Source organism: Siphateles boraxobius, unplaced genomic scaffold, assembly GCF_051911475.1.
Source record: "Siphateles boraxobius isolate OS27281-9 unplaced genomic scaffold, OSU_SipBor_1 13, whole genome shotgun sequence".
Taxonomy (NCBI): domain Eukaryota; kingdom Metazoa; phylum Chordata; class Actinopteri; order Cypriniformes; family Leuciscidae; genus Siphateles; species Siphateles boraxobius.
The window spans coordinates 7,879,559-7,897,404 of record NW_027508733.1 but is presented as its reverse complement, the minus strand read 5'-3'; the positions used below and the strand labels follow the sequence as shown (position 1 = coordinate 7,897,404).

Here is a 17,846-nt window from a genome sequence, read left to right as displayed (position 1 = left end):
TGTGCAGCTGCAATGCGTTTTACATAAAGACTTCAATATTCTCGAGAAAAGGAGTTTTCCCATAGCGTAAGCTACTTACGCAATACTCGTTCCCTCCTCTCAGGGAACCGAGGTTACGTTAGTAACCGAGTCGTTACCAACCAATGCATCCTCGGTAAAATGGGCGTGTCAAGAACACTTCCGGGGTTTTTAACCGTTCTTGCCAAAATGCAAACTTGTGTATTGAGACAGTACTTGGGCAGCGACTGATGACGTTTCACAAGTCCACAAGAACACAAGTACAGACAAGAACGCATATTGAGAAACGGCCTTCGTGTCCATATTGCGTGATTTTTTTTCCCAAACCACTTCAGTGGAAATCCCGCCCTACAGCCGATTTAAAAGTTTTCATTGGTCATGTCAATCACTGTACTGATTGCCTACACCAAACACTGATCCCTAAACCTACCCGTCACTGTAACCTAAACCAATGAAATCGGCTGCAGGGCGGGATTTCCGCTGAAGTGGTTTGGGAAAAAAAATCACGCGTCCATATTAGGCTTCAACCAAGGGGGTAATCCATCAGCCGGAAGTTGAAGCTGCCTCCGGGGGGCGATATTTTTTTTCACAGGATGGTAGGGGAAGACTCATGAATATTCATTAGGGAACTCATCCCTGATTGGTCTTAACACCAGTGACTGTAGGTTTAGGGGCGGGGTTAGGGGTAGGTCATCAGACCCCAAGTGACGGGTAGGTTTAGGGGCGGGGTTAGGGGGTAGGTCATCAGACCAATCAGGCATGAGTTCCCTAATGTATATTCATGAGTCTTCCCCTACCATCCTGTGAAAAAAAATATCGCCTCCGGGGGCCGCCATTGTAGCTGGCTATCACCTGCTGTTAGCATCCCATTGACTCCCATTCATTTTGGCGTCACTTTGACAGCGAATAACTTTACATCTGAGGTGTCCAAATACTCCATTTGTCCATTATTTATTTCTAAAGAAACACGACAATGTATAAAAGGCTCCATTACTTTGTATCTTACGTTATGGCCCCGTAGAAGCCATTCTTGTAAAAATAGGCTAAAAATTGCGTCATAATCACGCGACTTTATGTCGCACAATAGAGACATTACCGTATAGACAGGAGGAGAAGCTCGCACAGTCTCGCAGGCAGTCTTTTACTGTCTAAAGTCAGCCCATGGCATAGATAGAGTCCATAAAAGCAACGCGACAAAATATTTAAACAACGTTTTTGAGGAATTGGAAATAATTCGATATGTGGCAAGTGAATACATATGAAGTAACATTTATCCACGAACTTTAAATTATTTATCTACTACTACACCTACGGGGGATGGGGAAATTAATTATCAGGAAATTATACAGGCAATGGAAGAAGAAAAAAACATCTCAATGTCTATCGCGGTTAACGTTGTTCCTTTATTTATTTACACATCTACGCTTGAAGATGAATGTGATCCCGTTCGGAAGCCATATGTACAAAATGCCTACATAACGTGAAATAAAGAAAAACGGTTTTGTTCAAGTGTTTGTGACCGTGATTTATTAGCCAAAACTACATGATTTTACACCTAGCTCACAATTCTTTATATATTGGAATATTATATGGTCATGTAATATTGAATGGATACGAAAATGACTCGAGGGGACATTATTATATGGTTCCTGGGCTCATACTAAGAAGTATTTTTTGGATGGGTTATTATTCTGTTTTGATGTAGAAGGAAACGAAAAAGAAGGGAAAAAATTATTTGCATATGTGCCTATATTTGAATCATTTTTAATAATTTTGGAAGATTGTGCTGTAGCCTACATGCATTTATTTATCTGTTATGTTTGATTGTATTATGTGTGTGTGTGTGTGTGTACTAGCCAAATATTTAAATCTAATGGATATATACATAAACATGTTCAAAATAAACTAAACTAACTAACTAAAATTACTAGAACTGCAGATAGGCTACTCAAACGATTACAATCCTAAAGTAGGCTATTTTAAAATCGATTTTAGCCACTTCTTTTATCATGTCATATTGTAATTATATAGCGTAATATGTTATATTAAATTAATTATTATAACCACGTCCATGGGGCTGCTTTGACAGGGTCAACCACACACACCCACACTACTCTTAAAATGTTACTGTTATTAAACTGCACATATCTGTCTATATTGGTCATACTGCGTACCCATGTGTTCTGCTCATAATGCTACTGTTAATACACTTCACATATTCTTGGCACAGCTACTAGAAGATTTACAACTGTCAGTCAGGTTGCTCACGTGACATCTACGTCATCGAGCTCAGTTTGAGCCTGCGCAGAACGCTTGGCTATCAGGAAGTGAGTGCCCATGTTTGGCTTCAACTCTCTCCGTTGAAATCAACGGGGTCGCTGTGTCCATTTCTTTTACTGTCTATGGCTGCAACTCTCTCCGTTGAAATCAACGGCGTCGCTGTGTCCATTTCTTTTACTGTATATGGTCTCAACCCGTCTATGGTCTCAACTGAGTTCCAATGAGATGGCTCTGGCCACTTCTTATACTGTCTATGGTTGTCACTGCCAACCGCCAAAATAACAAGAAGAAGAAGAAGAAGTGCAAACTTTGTTTTGGTTTAAGAAACAGTGTGAAGATGAAGCTTCTCTTTAGTTGGCTCTTATTGCTCTGGTGTTTACTCGACCATGGTAAGACATTTATGCTTATCAACATTTATTTGTTAAAATCTCACTTACTGTTAGCGATAAAAAACGAAGTACGAATATGTGACGTTGCTGCTTAACAGGCCCAGATAGATAAGGTTACGTCGTGATGTCACGGGAAAAATAAGTCATGATCACGAGAAAACAACTTGTGTTATCTCGATATCACAATAAAATTAAGTTATCATCATCACGAGAAAACAACATAGAAAATAATTATAATCCACGACCTTAGAGCTTCCGTAAATAACAGACGCTTATTCAAAACCAGGAGAACAATAGAAGCAGTTAAAACAACACTACATAGGTGCTGTGATCAGTAAAGTCCCTGTTAGTCCAGCAGGAAACACCCTTAAATATCTTAAGATTATGCGTTTCCTTTATACACATGAATAGGTGTTGTGCCGAATTTCGACTCCCTGCCAAATTATTTACCCCCTCGTTGAAATCAGTATCTGATTGCCTAATCCTAACCCCTCCCCCACAACTAATCCTAAACCTACCATTCTAGGGGGGTAATAATTTGGTGGGGGTCAGAATTCGGCACAACACCTGTAATGGTTCACATTGAGGACAACTCGGGACTCAAACTATTAAATAAGATGAAAAATTTCATTAAGAGCTCGGGGTGTAAACTTTTAAACAATTTATTTTGCTTCATAAGCAACGTGTATTTGCATGTTTCCCAGAAGACAAAACAAGTAGGCCTACTGTTTTCCCCGATCACCCATAAGGGCTCTTAATGCATTGTTTCTTTCGTTAGCATCAATGAATGGTTCCAGTTTTTGTAATAGTTGCGTATGAGTCCTTCAGTCGACCGCAGTCATTTATTATAATTAATCATCCAGGTAACGACACGTCAGGGTTATTTAAACCTTTGAACTGGTTCTGTTATTTAAGTTATTTCTACTTGTTGTGGTCTATATGTAAATGGTTTTGTTTGGCGTATAATGAACTGTTCATTTATTTTTCAGATTTTCTCTGTGTTGTTTCAAATGGAGTGTCAGTTTCAGTGATGGAGGGAGATTCAGTCATTCTAAACACTCGGGTTGAAATAAAACAACAAGAAGATATAAAATGGTATTTTAATGACATTTGCATTGCTCAAAACAGTGGAGATCAGAATAAGAGTAAGATCTGTACAGATGATCAGTATGAAGATGCTGATGGGAGATACAGAGACAGACTGAAGCTGGATCATCAGACTGGATCTCTGACCATCACAAACACCAGAAACACAGACTCTGGAGTTTACCTACTAGAGATCAGCAGCAGCATTAAAAATACCTTCATTGTTACTGTTCATGGTGAGTCATTATGTTTAAAAGCAAGTTTTGTACATTTAAAAATAGGGTATGCAATGTTTTTTTCATTAATATTTTTTGTTTTTCTGGATGAAACTCTCTTCACATCCTGATAGCAATCAATAATAAAAGTGGTCTAAATATTAAAACATTTACATATATTTTCTGTGGAAGTCTCAGGACTAAAACAATTTCTTCCAGTCATTGCATTCTTTCTGTCAAATGTAATTCCATACCTCCGCCCACCTGCGCGCGCAGACATCACACGTCATCACCGCATTCTGTAAAGCAATGCTGAGTTGTAGACAGTCAGTCACTGGGAGCCACAAACAAACAGCAGCCGCATTAGATTGTCAATAAGACTCATGTATTTTTATCTGATGAGTGAATGTGTAAATCAGTGATGTTCTTCTGCTGTTTGTATTAGAGGTCGACCGATTCATCAGTTTTGCCGATAGTACCAGTATCAGAGCACTGAGAAGAGACAGGGGGCATTATACAGAGCAAGAGCGGCCCCCTTAAAGGACAAATGGAAACTATCACTGGCCGAGTTGTTTACGTTAACACTACGGGAGGCTGCACGCAGCACAGAGAGAAAACATTATATGGAGAGCCATCTATTTGCATTAGTTTATTTACAGCTGGTCACTTTTATGCATTCATTAGCCTGCGAAGTTTCATATTTAAAGCCAGTGACGTGATTGCTTTCTCAACAATGATGTGTTCATGTAGCCGACAGAAACAGAAACAAATCAGAAACTGATTCGATTTCAGTTCTTTTTTTTAATCAATACAATACATATTGTTATTTTGATTAGATAGTCAAGTGTTCTAAAATAGAAGCAAATAAAGTGAGAGACTATACATGTAATATAGGCTTACATTTTTGTAATTTTAATGTTCTGGCCTTTGCAGAGATTTAAATGGCCATCTTCTTTAAGCATGACTCTTTGGATTTATATGAAATGGTAACACTTTACAATAAGATTAGTATTGTTAGTTTGTTAATTTTAACATCTACTAATACATTTTAAATTGAGTTTTATCTGTTATTACCTGTACGAACTAACATGAATGATCAAGGTACAATTGTATTGCTCAAATATTAATACATGTAGTAAAAACATATATTGCACAATGCATATAGTTCATAAAAGCTAGCTAATACATCCTTGTTAACAATTGGGACTTTAATCTTTAAATTATTTTCTGTAGAGTTTGTTCTGTAGAACTTCTCATTTCAATATATATTCATATATGTATTTCATTTAGAACATTTCAGTTCAGCACTGTTTTACTTGGAGTGTTATGTTTGTTTTTAAAGGGTCATGAAACCCTAAACCAAATTTTCTGAGATTTTAACAGAGGTATGTGTGTTGAACACCATTGAAGACAATGTTAGCATCTGTTAGATTTAATAGGGTGAAAATGGTTAAATTTTAGTTTTTTTCCACCATTTTCATCTTCTGGGGTTTAAAATCTTCACTGCAGGCTGTGACGTGGCAGAGTACTTTATAGTGCGTTGATGACTCATCGGTCTCTCATAATTATTAATGATTATTAGTTTTTTAATAATTATTAGTTTTCCCATAAAAGAAATGGACACAGCGACCCCATTGATTTCAACGGAGGAGACTGAAGCCCGATTATTGCACTTCCTTCCTGAGCGACTGCGCAGGCTCAAACTGAGTGTGACGACAGTCTGACAGTTGTACACCTTCTAGTAGCTGTGCCAAGACAAATCTGAATCACCTAATTCCTCAAAAACGTTGTTGAAATATTTAGTCCTGTTGCTTTTATGGACTCTGTATCTATCGGCTTCTCCCTTGACTTTATGCCACTATGTCCCCCGATTGCCTCATAGACAGTAAAAGATTGCCTGTGAGCTTCTCCTCTTGTCTAAACGGTAATTTCTCTATTGTGCGACAGAACGTGGTTATGACGCAATCGTTAGCCTATTTTTACAAAAACGGCTTCTATGGGGCCATAACGTAAGATACAAAGTAATGGAGCCTTTTATACATTGTTGTGTTTCTTTAGAAATAAATTATGGACAAATTAAGTCTATGGATGCCTCAGATGTAAAGTTATTTGCTGTAAAAGTGACGCCAAAATGAATGGGAGTCAATGGAATGCTAACAGCAGGTGATTGTCTGCTACAATGGCGGCCCCCGCGAGGCTTCAGTTTCCGGCTGATGGATTACCCCCTTGAGTTTTCATTATCCTGTGAGAAGACAGGATCTCTTAATTATTCATGACACCACGTGGATCTTTCCAATGACAGACATGTCAAACTGTGATATCGCGTAGTAGAGGAGAGAGACAATCATGGGACGCAAGTCAAAGTCAAAGTGGGTTGAATATATTTCCCCGCGATGACTCTGGCGGTTGGTTGGCCATCAACCATGGACACATCTAATCTGTACGTGTGCCGCAAACATTTTACTCAAAGGAGCTTCGAGAATTGGAGAATGGTGGACTTCGGCCTTGTCGATGACCAATGGAAGTTACGCGTCTTGCGAGTAATACCAAGTCCCGAGGACTTTTCTATCCCTTCAGAGGTATGCCTGTGTCTAATATGTAACCCTGGTCATTTTACTTGCCTTTTGTTAAATAAGCGGTCGTTATTAAAATTTTAGATATTTCGATAATTCATCAATTGTATGCTTAATTCGTGTAATTAAATATGTGTCATTGGGGTTCAGGGGGCGCGAAGATCTATAGGCTATATGCACGGAACGTTTTTTTAAGCGGAAAATTAATTATTTTCAAATATATGCATTTATAGTGTGCATATAAACAAATATATATTTTATAATGACATTATAATTAGACATGTACATTAATATGTTTTAAATAGAATTACGATTACTGTAGGCTAATATATGTAGCAGGGCATTCAGTTACTTTTGAAAGGACAATACAAAAGTGTCTGTGTATTTCATTAGACTTTAACTTTGTCAGCTCTAAAAAAAATCTAGCATTTCCTCACGTTTTACCACTGATTTTTAGTGAGAGTCGATATGCATGGGCCACTGGCTGATGACAGTCCCCCCCCCTCTCCCCTGCCGTGCCACACCACACCCACTCCCTCCCTCCCTTCTTCTCACAGCCATCCACGCCCATTTAAGTTGCATTTTTTTTAAATATTGTGAGCTAGACTTGAGCTGAAAGAGGGGGGTTTCATGATCCTTTTAATCCCAGTATCTATTAAAAAAAAATATCGGTTGAATAATTAGTTATTGCCATGTACGGTCAAACCTAAATATCGGTATAGGTAAAATCCACTATTGGTCGACCTCTAGTTTGTATACAAGTAATCAAGACATACCGTGTGTCCCGAAAATATTCACAGCTCTTCACTTTTTCCAGATTTTATTTTAGTCTTATTCCAAAGTGGATTAAATACATTTTTCTCAAAATTCTACAAACAATACCCCATAATACGGAGCCCCTAAAGGGACGTGGTGGTGGAAAAAAATTTAGGATGGGGGAATTTTTTTTCCAAATCTTTTGCGTTCCCTCGCAAAACTTTTGCGTTCCCCAGAAAACTTTGCGTTCCCTCACAAAGATATTTGCGTTCCCAGTTTAAATGTTTGCGTTCCCTCACAAAGTTATTTGCATTCCCACGCAAAACCTGTTGGGAGCTCGGACAGACAGTTCCTGTTTAATGTCTGGCAGTGCTTCAGAGCTACGTACGTTAATGGAGCGCAAAAGTTCCCTTTCGAGAGGTCTCTCCTATTGCGTAAGTAGCTTACGCTATGGGAAAACTCCTTTTCTCGAGAATATTGAAGTCTTTATGTAAAACGCATTGCAGCTGCACAGCTGACAGCAATGAACGAAGGCAGCTCGGTCATTGGCTGTGCTGCGGCAACTTGCTCGAACCAATGACGGGGCGACTCTGAATGCGCGACCAATGAGCGCGCTTCGCGCCCGCGCGCGTCAGAGCCCGCCAAGATGGGCGTGGCCAAGAGCTATATATTGGGCGCCCCGTCATGAGAGTTCTTTAGATTTAATCTCCTTCAGCGAACACCTTCTTCGCTGGATCCTCCGGATTATTGAAGCTTCGCCGTCGAAAAGCATACCAGCGGGATTTGCTACGAGGACGTCGGCACCTTCAGCCGCCTTCTAACGCGATCCTACTGAGCCATCCGGCGTACTGCTCACGCAAGTATTTACATCTGTTCGCTCTGCGACACTTGTAAAAGAGCAAATTTTCCAAGGCGTTGTTTCAAATGCCTTCCTGCGCGTCGTGCAGAGACCTTCTCCCGGACGGGGATCGTCACATCATCTGCGCTCGCTGCCTGGGCCGGGACCACGCAGAAGCTGCTTTGACCAAGGGCGGATGCCCCGAATGTGACGACCTGGGTCTCTCCGCACTGCGGGCTCGCCTCGCCGCTTTCGCCGTGAGCGAGCCCATCGCCGCCATCCCTCTGTTCGAGCCGCGCACTAAGAAAAAGCGCCGCTCACAGAGGCTTCCTGAACCTGAGCTCAGTGACGTCACGCCGAGCCAGTCTCCGCGTGCTTCACCGCCGCTCTTGCCTTCCCCACCGCCGGTTCAGTTCACCCAGCCGGACCCACACCCCTCTAGCAGAGCGGTGGGCCTTGTGACTTTCGGCGCGTCCGAGGACGACGGGGGAATGGATGACAGCTTGTCAATCGACGCTGCATCGGACGACTGGCCGGGCTCCACTCTCGACCCCGCCCCGTCGACGCTAGCTAGCGCGAGCGGGGGCTCCACCATGGATAGCGAGATTATCCGCGTTCTCTCTAAGGCCGTGGAAGACCTCGGGCTCGATTGGTCTTCTCCCGAAGAACCAACCCGGAGCCGACTGGATGAGTGGTTTCTGCAGGGGCGCCAGCAGGCCCCTCGGCAAAGGCCTTCTCCCTTCTTCCCGGAAGTTCACGACGAACTCACCAAGTCGTGGAAAGCCCCCCACTCTGCGCGCCTAAAGCCTTCTTTTTCTTCCTCGCTCTCCTCTGTGGACGGCGCGAAGGAAAGAGGCTACGAGGGAACACCGCCCCTCGAGGAGGCCGTGGCCAATCATCTCTGCCCGCCCTCCACCACCGGATGGAAAGCCAAAGCTTCCCACCCCTCGAAGCCCTGCCGCACTACTTCAGCTCTCGCCGGTCGCGCCTACGCCGCCGCCGGCCAAGCTGCATCAGCGCTTCACTCTATGGCGGTACTTCAAGTGTTCCAAGCCAAGCTTCTCCGCTCTATGGACGAGTCTGGCCCCGAACCCGAAGCCTTTAAGGACCTACGCAGCGCGACTGACATAGCCCTGCGAGCCACGAAGGCCACCGCCCAGTCTATCGGCCGTGCCATGGCTAATTTGACCTTTCTCGAGCGCCATCTGTGGTTGACTCTGACTGAGATGAAGGACGCGGATAAGGCGCCATTTCTCGACGCGCCTATCTCCACCAGCGGGCTGTTTGGACCGGCGGTTAAGGGTTTCGCCGAACGCTTCACTGAGGCCCAGAATGCTTCACAAGCTATGCGGCATTTCCTGCCCAAGCGCTCCAGCTCATCGCAGAGCAGACAGAGGCCGCCGCAGCCGCAGCGGGCTAGAACAGCCCCCACCGCCTCTCCGCCCGCGCCTCAGGCTGACGCTCGACGCCGCTCGCGCTCTCACAACCGCAAGCCGCCTTCTGAGCGACGGGGTCCTCGGCCCAAGATTGTGCTGAACCCCGAGCCTCGAAAGCCGTCCTAGCCACAAGAATGAAAAGAGAGAGTGCGTGTCTCGCAAAAGCCGGACCACTCTCTCTGCAAAAGCTCAAGCATTACCCAGTCCCCTTACAGGCGGCTGGATATGTTCATACAGCAGTCAATGGGCCAGTCACAGAGCTCGCTCACCTGCAAACAAACGCCGTTTTTACGGCGACGCACAGAAAACACAAAAAGAGTCTTTTTCTGCCTGTGTCACTAAGGGTTCACATGTCCACAAGGTGTGCATTCCCAGATACTGTCAAAACAGTGCCAAATTCATTCCCAGCTCAAGCTGCGCACCCCATGAATGTAGATCACGTGCCTACGGTCATGTACGCACCACTACACACAAGCACTGTTCACACAGTTATAAATTCATCCCCAGTAAAAGCGGGAAACATTATAAAAGTGACGCGTGTGCCTACCACTGTTTATGCACCCCCACTTATAAACACTGTCCTTACAGTGTCAAACACAACCCCAGCCCAGGCTGCGAGTTTTACAGACACAGCGCGCGCTGCTGTAATCACACACGCGCCCATTCACTCAGCTGCTCAGCGCGCGCCCGCGCCTCTGAGAGCTATGAGCTCAGGCGATTCGCTGGCCGGGTCCCTGCGTCACAGCGGCCCGCCCCTAGCCTGTATTCAGCCCATATCTGTACACGCAGCGGCATGGGAAAATATTCCAGATATGCCGAAATGGGTATTGAATATAGTAAAGCACGGATACTCGCTCCAGTTCGCTCGCAGACCACCACGTTTTACGACTGTGGTCGAGACGAAAGTGAGAAAAGAGTGCTCACATGTTCTACGCACCGAGGTGCGCAAACTAATAGAAAAGGGTGCTGTGGAAACTGTTCCCCCCTCTCTGAGCGAGGCAGGTTTTTACAGCCGCTATTTTCTCGTCCCGAAAAAGGATGGCGGTCTCCGCCCCATCCTAGATCTCAGACACCTGAACAAAGCACTAATGATTCGCTCGTTCAGAATGTTAACAACCAAGCATATCCTCGCGCAAGTACGCCCAGGAGATTGGTTTCTCTCAGTGGATCTGAAAGATGCTTACTTTCACATTCCAATAGCGCCTCATCACAGGCCGTTTCTGAGATTCGCTTTCGAGGGACAGTCGTACCAGTACACAGTACTTCCGTTCGGCCTGTCCCTGGCTCCCCGTACATTCACGAAATGTATGGATGCAGCACTTTCCCCCCTAAGGCGAAGGGGAGTGCGAATACTGAATTATCTCGACGATTGGCTGATTCTAGCACAATCAGAGAGTCAGTTAATAACACACAGATCTTGGATTATCAGCCATTTAGAATGCCTGGGTCTAAGAATCAATTTTGCAAAAAGCATACTATCTCCCAGCCAGAGGATTTCTTTCCTGGGAATAGTTCTAGACTCGATGCAAATGACAGCGCGTCTCTCATCAGAGCGCGCGCTCACCATCCGGCGCCTTGCAACATCATTCAGGGCGGGCGCGCTCGCCCCCGTCAAGCGGTTTCAGAGGATGCTCGGTCTCATGGCCTCAGCATCGGCCGTACTCCAGCTAGGATTGTTGCATATGCGCCCTCTCCAACGCTGGCTCAAGAGCCGCGTCCCTACTCACGCGTGGCGTTCGGGCCACCTTTTAATCAGAGCGAACCACGGCTGTATAAAAGCCCTGACGCACTGGAAAGCCGCCGACTGGTACCAGTCAGGCGTGAGTCTGGGTGTGAACACAAGGAGAAAGATGATAACGACAGATGCCTCCAAAATAGGTTGGGGGGCCCTTTACGAGGGCAGGCCTGTCTCCGGCTTTTGGTCAAACCCGGAGAAGCGCCTACACATAAACTGTCTGGAAATGAAAGCGGTCGCTTTGGCTCTCAGAGCCCTGCTCCCACAGCTGAGAAACGAACACGTCTTGGTCCGAACGGACAACATGACGGTAGTATCGTACATAAATCGCCAGGGTGGACTCAGGTCGAGCTCCATGCATTCAATGGCCAGGAGACTCATTTTATGGTCCCAGCACAACTTGCGCTCGCTGAGAGCAGCGCATGTGCCAGGTGCCCTGAACCAGGGGGCGGACATGCTATCCAGAGACAAAATTCTCCCAGGAGAATGGGCTCTCAACCCGCTGACGATTCACTGGTTATGGAAAACCTTTGGCAAAGCGGAGATCGACCTCTTCGCCTCCAAGGAGAACGCGCACTGCCCTCTTTTCTTCACGAAAAGCATGGATGCGCTCGCCCAGAGCTGGCCGAGCCGTCCCTTATATGCCTTTCCCCCGATCGCGATGCTACCGCAGGTCATCAGTCGGGTCAGAGAGGAGAAAGACGCAGTGCTGCTGATAGCCCCACTCTGGAAGAACCAAACATGGTTTCCAGATCTGATGCAAATGCAATCTGCACCACGGCCGATTCCACTGAGGCCAGACCTCCTCAGTCAGGCCAACGGGATGATATTTCATCCCCGCCCCGATCTGTGGGCCCTTCATGCATGGCCCCTCAACGGGTTCCCAGGAACCTCACGAGCGGAGCACTAAAAACCATCGCTGAGGCGCGGGCGCCCTCCACGAGACGCTTATATGCCCAGAAATGGAAAGTGTTCAGTGTCTGGTGTAATGCCAAGGGCCTGAACCCTGAAACATGCGAGATTACGAACGTACTCGCTTTTCTACAAGGGCTTCTGGAGGCGGGCCGCGCCCCCTCCACGCTCAAAGTATATGTGGCGGCCATCACAGCATCACACGACCCTGTAATGGAACGTCCATTGGGAAGAAACGACCTAATTATTCGTTTCCTAAGGGGCGCTAGGAGGATGAACCCTTCACGCCCCCCCTCAGTGCCGATCTGGGACCTAGCTACTGTCCTAGACGCTCTTAAAGGGCCTCCGTTCGAACCACTCCGAACCGTGCACCTTAAACAGCTCTCGCTCAAGACTGCGCTCTTGCTGGCACTCGCCTCGGTCAAGAGAGTGGGCGACCTGCACGCGCTTTCGACAAGCGCTGCCTGCCTAGAATTCGGACCTAACGACTGCAGGGTCGTCCTTAGACCGAAACATGGGTATATTCCTAAAGTGCTCACCACTCCCTTCAGAGCACAGGTTATCTCCCTAACTGCGCTATCGTCCCCAGCAGACGAACACGACGCTAATCTACTCTGCCCCGTTAGGGCTCTCAGAGTGTATTTGGAGCGTTCTGCCCTATTCAGACAGACAGAACAACTGTTTGTATGCTTTGGCGGCCGTACGAAAGGTTCCGCCGTTTCAAAGCAGAGAATCTCTCACTGGATAGTTGAAGCTATAGCGCTGGCTTATGAAGCTAAGGGACTTCAATGCCCCTGGGGAGTCAAAGCACACTCCACCAGGAGTGTGGCTTCTTCCTGGGCATGGTCGAGCGGGATACCGATCGAGGATATTTGTGCGGCGGCAGGCTGGGCCTCACCGTCCACATTTATCAGGTTCTACAACCTACAGGTCCCGACACTGCATTCCAATGTACTATCAGCATGATGCTAGTTGAACTACGAGTTCGTATCTAGATTATGTATGTGCTTGTGTCACACTGAGCGCCTTCTAGCCGCTCTGTATTCTTTCCCACATATAAAGCTCGCCTCTGCCGGCTAGTTGGATGATAACTTTGCTTTTTTAGCTCAGGCACCTGCCTCTGGCTATCATAAGGCGAAGTTCAGCACGCACGGCGTTTTGCATGGTGTTCCCATAGCGTAAGCTACTTACGCAATAGGAGAGACCTCTCGAAAGGGAACGACTCGGTTACTAACGTAACCTCGGTTCCCTGAGAGGAGGGAACGAGTATTGCGTAAGCTGCCGTGCTTGTGCTTGGTTAGTTCGCTTCAGTCATTTTAACCTAAAGAACTCTCATGACGGGGCGCCCAATATATAGCTCTTGGCCACGCCCATCTTGGCGGGCTCTGACGCGCGCGGGCGCGAAGCGCGCTCATTGGTCGCGCATTCAGAGTCGCCCCGTCATTGGTTCGAGCAAGTTGCCGCAGCACAGCCAATGACCGAGCTGCCTTCGTTCATTGCTGTCAGCTGTGCAGCTGCAATGCGTTTTACATAAAGACTTCAATATTCTCGAGAAAAGGAGTTTTCCCATAGCGTAAGCTACTTACGCAATACTCGTTCCCTCCTCTCAGGGAACCGAGGTTACGTTAGTAACCGAGTCGTTTTGCGAGGGAACGCAAAAGATTTTGGGAAAAACATTCTCACATCCTAATTTTTTTTTTTCACCACCACGTTCCTTTAGGGGCTCCGTACCATAATGAGAACGTGAAAGAAGTTTGTTTGAAATCTTTGCAAATATAAAAAAAAAAACAAAAAAAACTTGGGTGCAAAGTAAGTGCAAGTATTCACAGCCTTTGCTCAATACTTTGTTGAAGCACCTTTGGCACCAATTACAGCCTTTTTGATGCTATAAGCTTGGCACACCTATTTTTGGGCAGTTTCTCCCATTCTTCTTTGCAGAACCTCTCAAGCTCCATCAGGTCGGTTGAGGAGCGTCGGTGCACAGCCATTTTCAGATCTCTCCAGAGATGCGCACTCAGGATCAAGTCTGGGCTCTGGATGGGCCACTCAAGGACATTCACAGAGTTGTTCCGTAGCCACTCCTTTGTTATCTTGGCTGTGTGCTTAGGGTCGTTGTCCTGTTGGAAGAACCGTCGCCCCATTCTCATGTCCAGAGCGTTCTGTAGCAGGTTTTCATCAAGGATGTGTCTGTACATTGCTGCATTCATCTTTCCCTCAATCCTGACTAGTCTTCCAGTTCCTGAAGCTGATAAACATCCCCACATCATGATGTTGCCAGCACCATGCTTCACTGTAGTAATGGTATTGGCCAGGTGATGAGCGGTGCCTGGTTTCCCCCAGACATGATGCTTGCCATTCAGGCCAAAGAATTCAATCTTTGTTTCATTAGACCAGATAATTTTGTTTCTCATGGTCTGAGAGTCCTTCAGGTGCCTTTTGGCAGACTCCAGGTGGGCTGTCATGTGCCTTTTACTGAGAAGTGGCCGTCTACCGTCTGGCCACTCTTACATACAGGCCTGATTGCTGGAGTGCTGCAGAGATGGTTGTTCTTCTGGAAGGTTCTCCTGTTTTCACAGAGAAACGCTGGAGCTCTGTCAGAGTGACCATCGGGTTCTTGGTCTCCTCCTTGACTAAGGCCCTTCTCCCCCAATCGCTGAGTTTGGCCGGCGGCCAGCTCTAGGAAGAGTCCTGGTAGTTCCAAACTTCTTCCATTTACGTTTGATGGTGGCCACTGTAACTGTAGTGATGTTACATTTGACACTGAAGCTTCAAAGACTGTATCGAGTTCGCAGCAAAATTTCTCATGAAGCTCTGTGTCGGAGCGCGTATTGTTTTCAGAGAAACACGTGATCAACGAACAACTAAACCTCGCTTTCTTTCCAGTCACGTGAATGCTTCACTTTGCATGTTGAAATGTTTTTTATGAATAAGCCTATATCCTACTGTATGTTACATGATCATATATTCTGTCATATTATAAACAGCATAGAAACCATAAAATAATTAGACCACCATTTACTTGCATCAAGCAACTCTTTTGGCATTTTTATAATTAGTATTCATTCATATAATTGTTACATTTAATTTATTGCCACACTTTAATATGTGCATTATATTATCAAAAAACTGAACATTCAACGTTGTCAGACTCTATTTGTGCCTAAAAGATAAACAACGGCGCTGCGCACGGCTGCTATAAATTTGACCTGCCACAAGATATCGCTCTTTTCGACACTCTTGATGCTTCAAATCTTTTCCCAGAACAACCAGGGGAAGCCTAAGTGCTTCATTTGCCCATCCCTAGACCACTGTGCTTTTTGGGACCTTTAATGCTGCAGAAAGTTTTCTGCACCCTTCCCCAGATCTGTGCCTCACTACAATCCTGTCTTGGAGGTTTAAGGACAATTCCTTGGACTTCATGGCTTGTGGTTTATGATCTGACATGCACTGCTAATTGTGGGGCCTTATAGAGACAGGTGTGTGCCTTTCCAAATCATGTCCAATCAACTGAATTTACCACAGGTGGACTCCAATCAAGTTATAGAAACATCTCAAGGATGATCAGTGGAAACCGGATGCACTTGAGCTCAATTTTGAGTATTATGGTAAAGGCTGTGAATACTTATGTACATGTGATTTCTTTTTTTTCTTTTTAATAAATTTGCAAAGATTTCAAACAAACTTCTTTCATGATGTCATTATGGGGTATTGTTTGTAGAATTTTGAGGAAAATAATGAATTTAATCCATTTTGGAATAAGTCTGTAACATAACAAAATGTGGAAGAAGTGAAGCGCTGTGGATACTTCCCGGATGCACTGTATTTCTGTACACACAAACATAAAAACAAAACATAATTCACAGCACTTTCCTGTTGTATTATTTTGTTTGGCTTATAATGAAGCATTGTTAATTTCTTCTTCAGGTTCGTCTGGTGTTGATACAGACAGAGTGTCAGTGATGGAGGGAGATTCAGTCACTCTAAACACTGGTGTTCAAACAAACCAACAAGACAGAATTAGATGGTATTTTAATGACATTCGCATCGCTCAAATTAATAGAGATCAGAGTAAGATCTGTACAGATGTTCAGTGTAATGAAGGAAATGAGAGATTCAGAGACAGACTGAAGCTGGATCATCAGACTGGATCTCTGAACATCATGAATATCACAATCACAGATGCTGGAGTTTATCAACTACAGATCAGCAGCGGCAGCAGCGACAGTGAAAAAACATTCAATGCTATTTTATATGGTGAGTCATTATGTTTAAAAGCAAATCATATACATCATCAACGTTTTTAGGGATATTTTTGCTGACATTCAGAAGTGTTGTCCTCTTTACCTTTATATTAATTCATATGCAGTACAGATAATATAGATTTCTTCAAAAAAACAATGATAAGTGGAGTTTTTAGATTTAAATATAAATTACGATGTGCAGATTGCAAAGATATCCCATGTAGTATAATAATTTAATTAAAATAGTACTACATTAGTATTATATAGTTGTATTATTTCTATCTAAATAATAATGTCATGATGTCATTTTAATTTGTTATTTTAAAAAGGTACTGCAAGATGACACACCATCTGTCATGTGTGGACATAATCGGAAGAAATCCCTATTGTAATACAAGTTTCACTGACTTAATTATCATCATCATCATCTTGCTTTTTCTGAATTAGATCTGAATTAATTAGTACTTGTAGTTTTTTTCATTGCATACTTTTTTACTCTTAATCTAGTAATTAATTGTAAAGTAATAGTAATTGTACTTTTACTTGAGTTTTTGGTTACCACACCCACCTCTTATGTTTATAAGCACCAAATGTGTCTTTTCAGACTGAAAATGTTTTATCGCTTTCATATCCACAGTCCTCTCATATTGTGTGTCTTTTCCCCAAAAAAAGATCCTCTAATCATCTGTTGGTTTGTGTTTCAGGTGTTTCTGCTGCTGAACGTGATAGAATTAAGAGAAAGTCTGTGAATGAAAGAGACTTTGTCACTTTATACACTGGTGTGATAAGAAAACTGAATGATTCAATATCGTGGCATATTAATGACATTCTCATCGCTGACATCAGTGATGAACCCAGTAAAACCTGTACAGATGATCAGTGTAAAGAGAGATTCAGGGACAGACTGGAGCTGGATCATCAGACTGGATCTCTGATCATCATGAACACCAGAAACACAGACTCTGGAGAATATAAACTACAGATCAACAGCAGCAGATTCAGCATCATTAGGAGCTTCAATGTTTCTGTCACTGGTGAGTATAATTTATCTCTACTAATGCAGCATCTAGTCAACATATTAATTACTTTATAATTAAAGGAACACGTCACCGTTTTTTGTACTGTGAACGCGAGGGCAGGGCATATCTCTGCGATATCTCCTGTCAATATCTGCCTAGGAAATCGCCTAGTCTTAATCTGCATTGGTATTTGTACTCGTTGTGAATATGCAGGCCTCAAGAAGTAATTAGCTTCTTTTTTTAATCACTTTTACTCACAAATTGAAATTGCTATCCGGCAACAAAGGATTCCATTCATTATGGTAAGCAAGCGGCGGTGCTGCCAGACTAAGACAATGCATGCACTGA

The 17,846-nt window shown here is 44.4% G+C and overlaps 1 protein-coding gene across 1 annotated transcript in view; it reads left to right on the top strand.

Moving 5' to 3' along the window:
- The first annotated feature begins 2,314 nt into the window (after positions 1–2,314).
- Positions 2,315–17,846, top strand: part of LOC143736368 (uncharacterized) — a 54,617-nt gene continuing 39,085 nt past the window's right edge. Inside the window, exons 1-4 of the mRNA XM_077227107.1 lie at positions 2,315–2,687; positions 3,677–4,009; positions 16,163–16,492; positions 17,184–17,468. Coding sequence (XP_077083222.1) covers positions 2,519–2,687; positions 3,677–4,009; positions 16,163–16,492; positions 17,184–17,468 — 1,117 coding nt within the window. The 5' untranslated portion in view covers positions 2,315–2,518. The remainder of the gene's footprint in view (positions 2,688–3,676; positions 4,010–16,162; positions 16,493–17,183; positions 17,469–17,846) is intronic.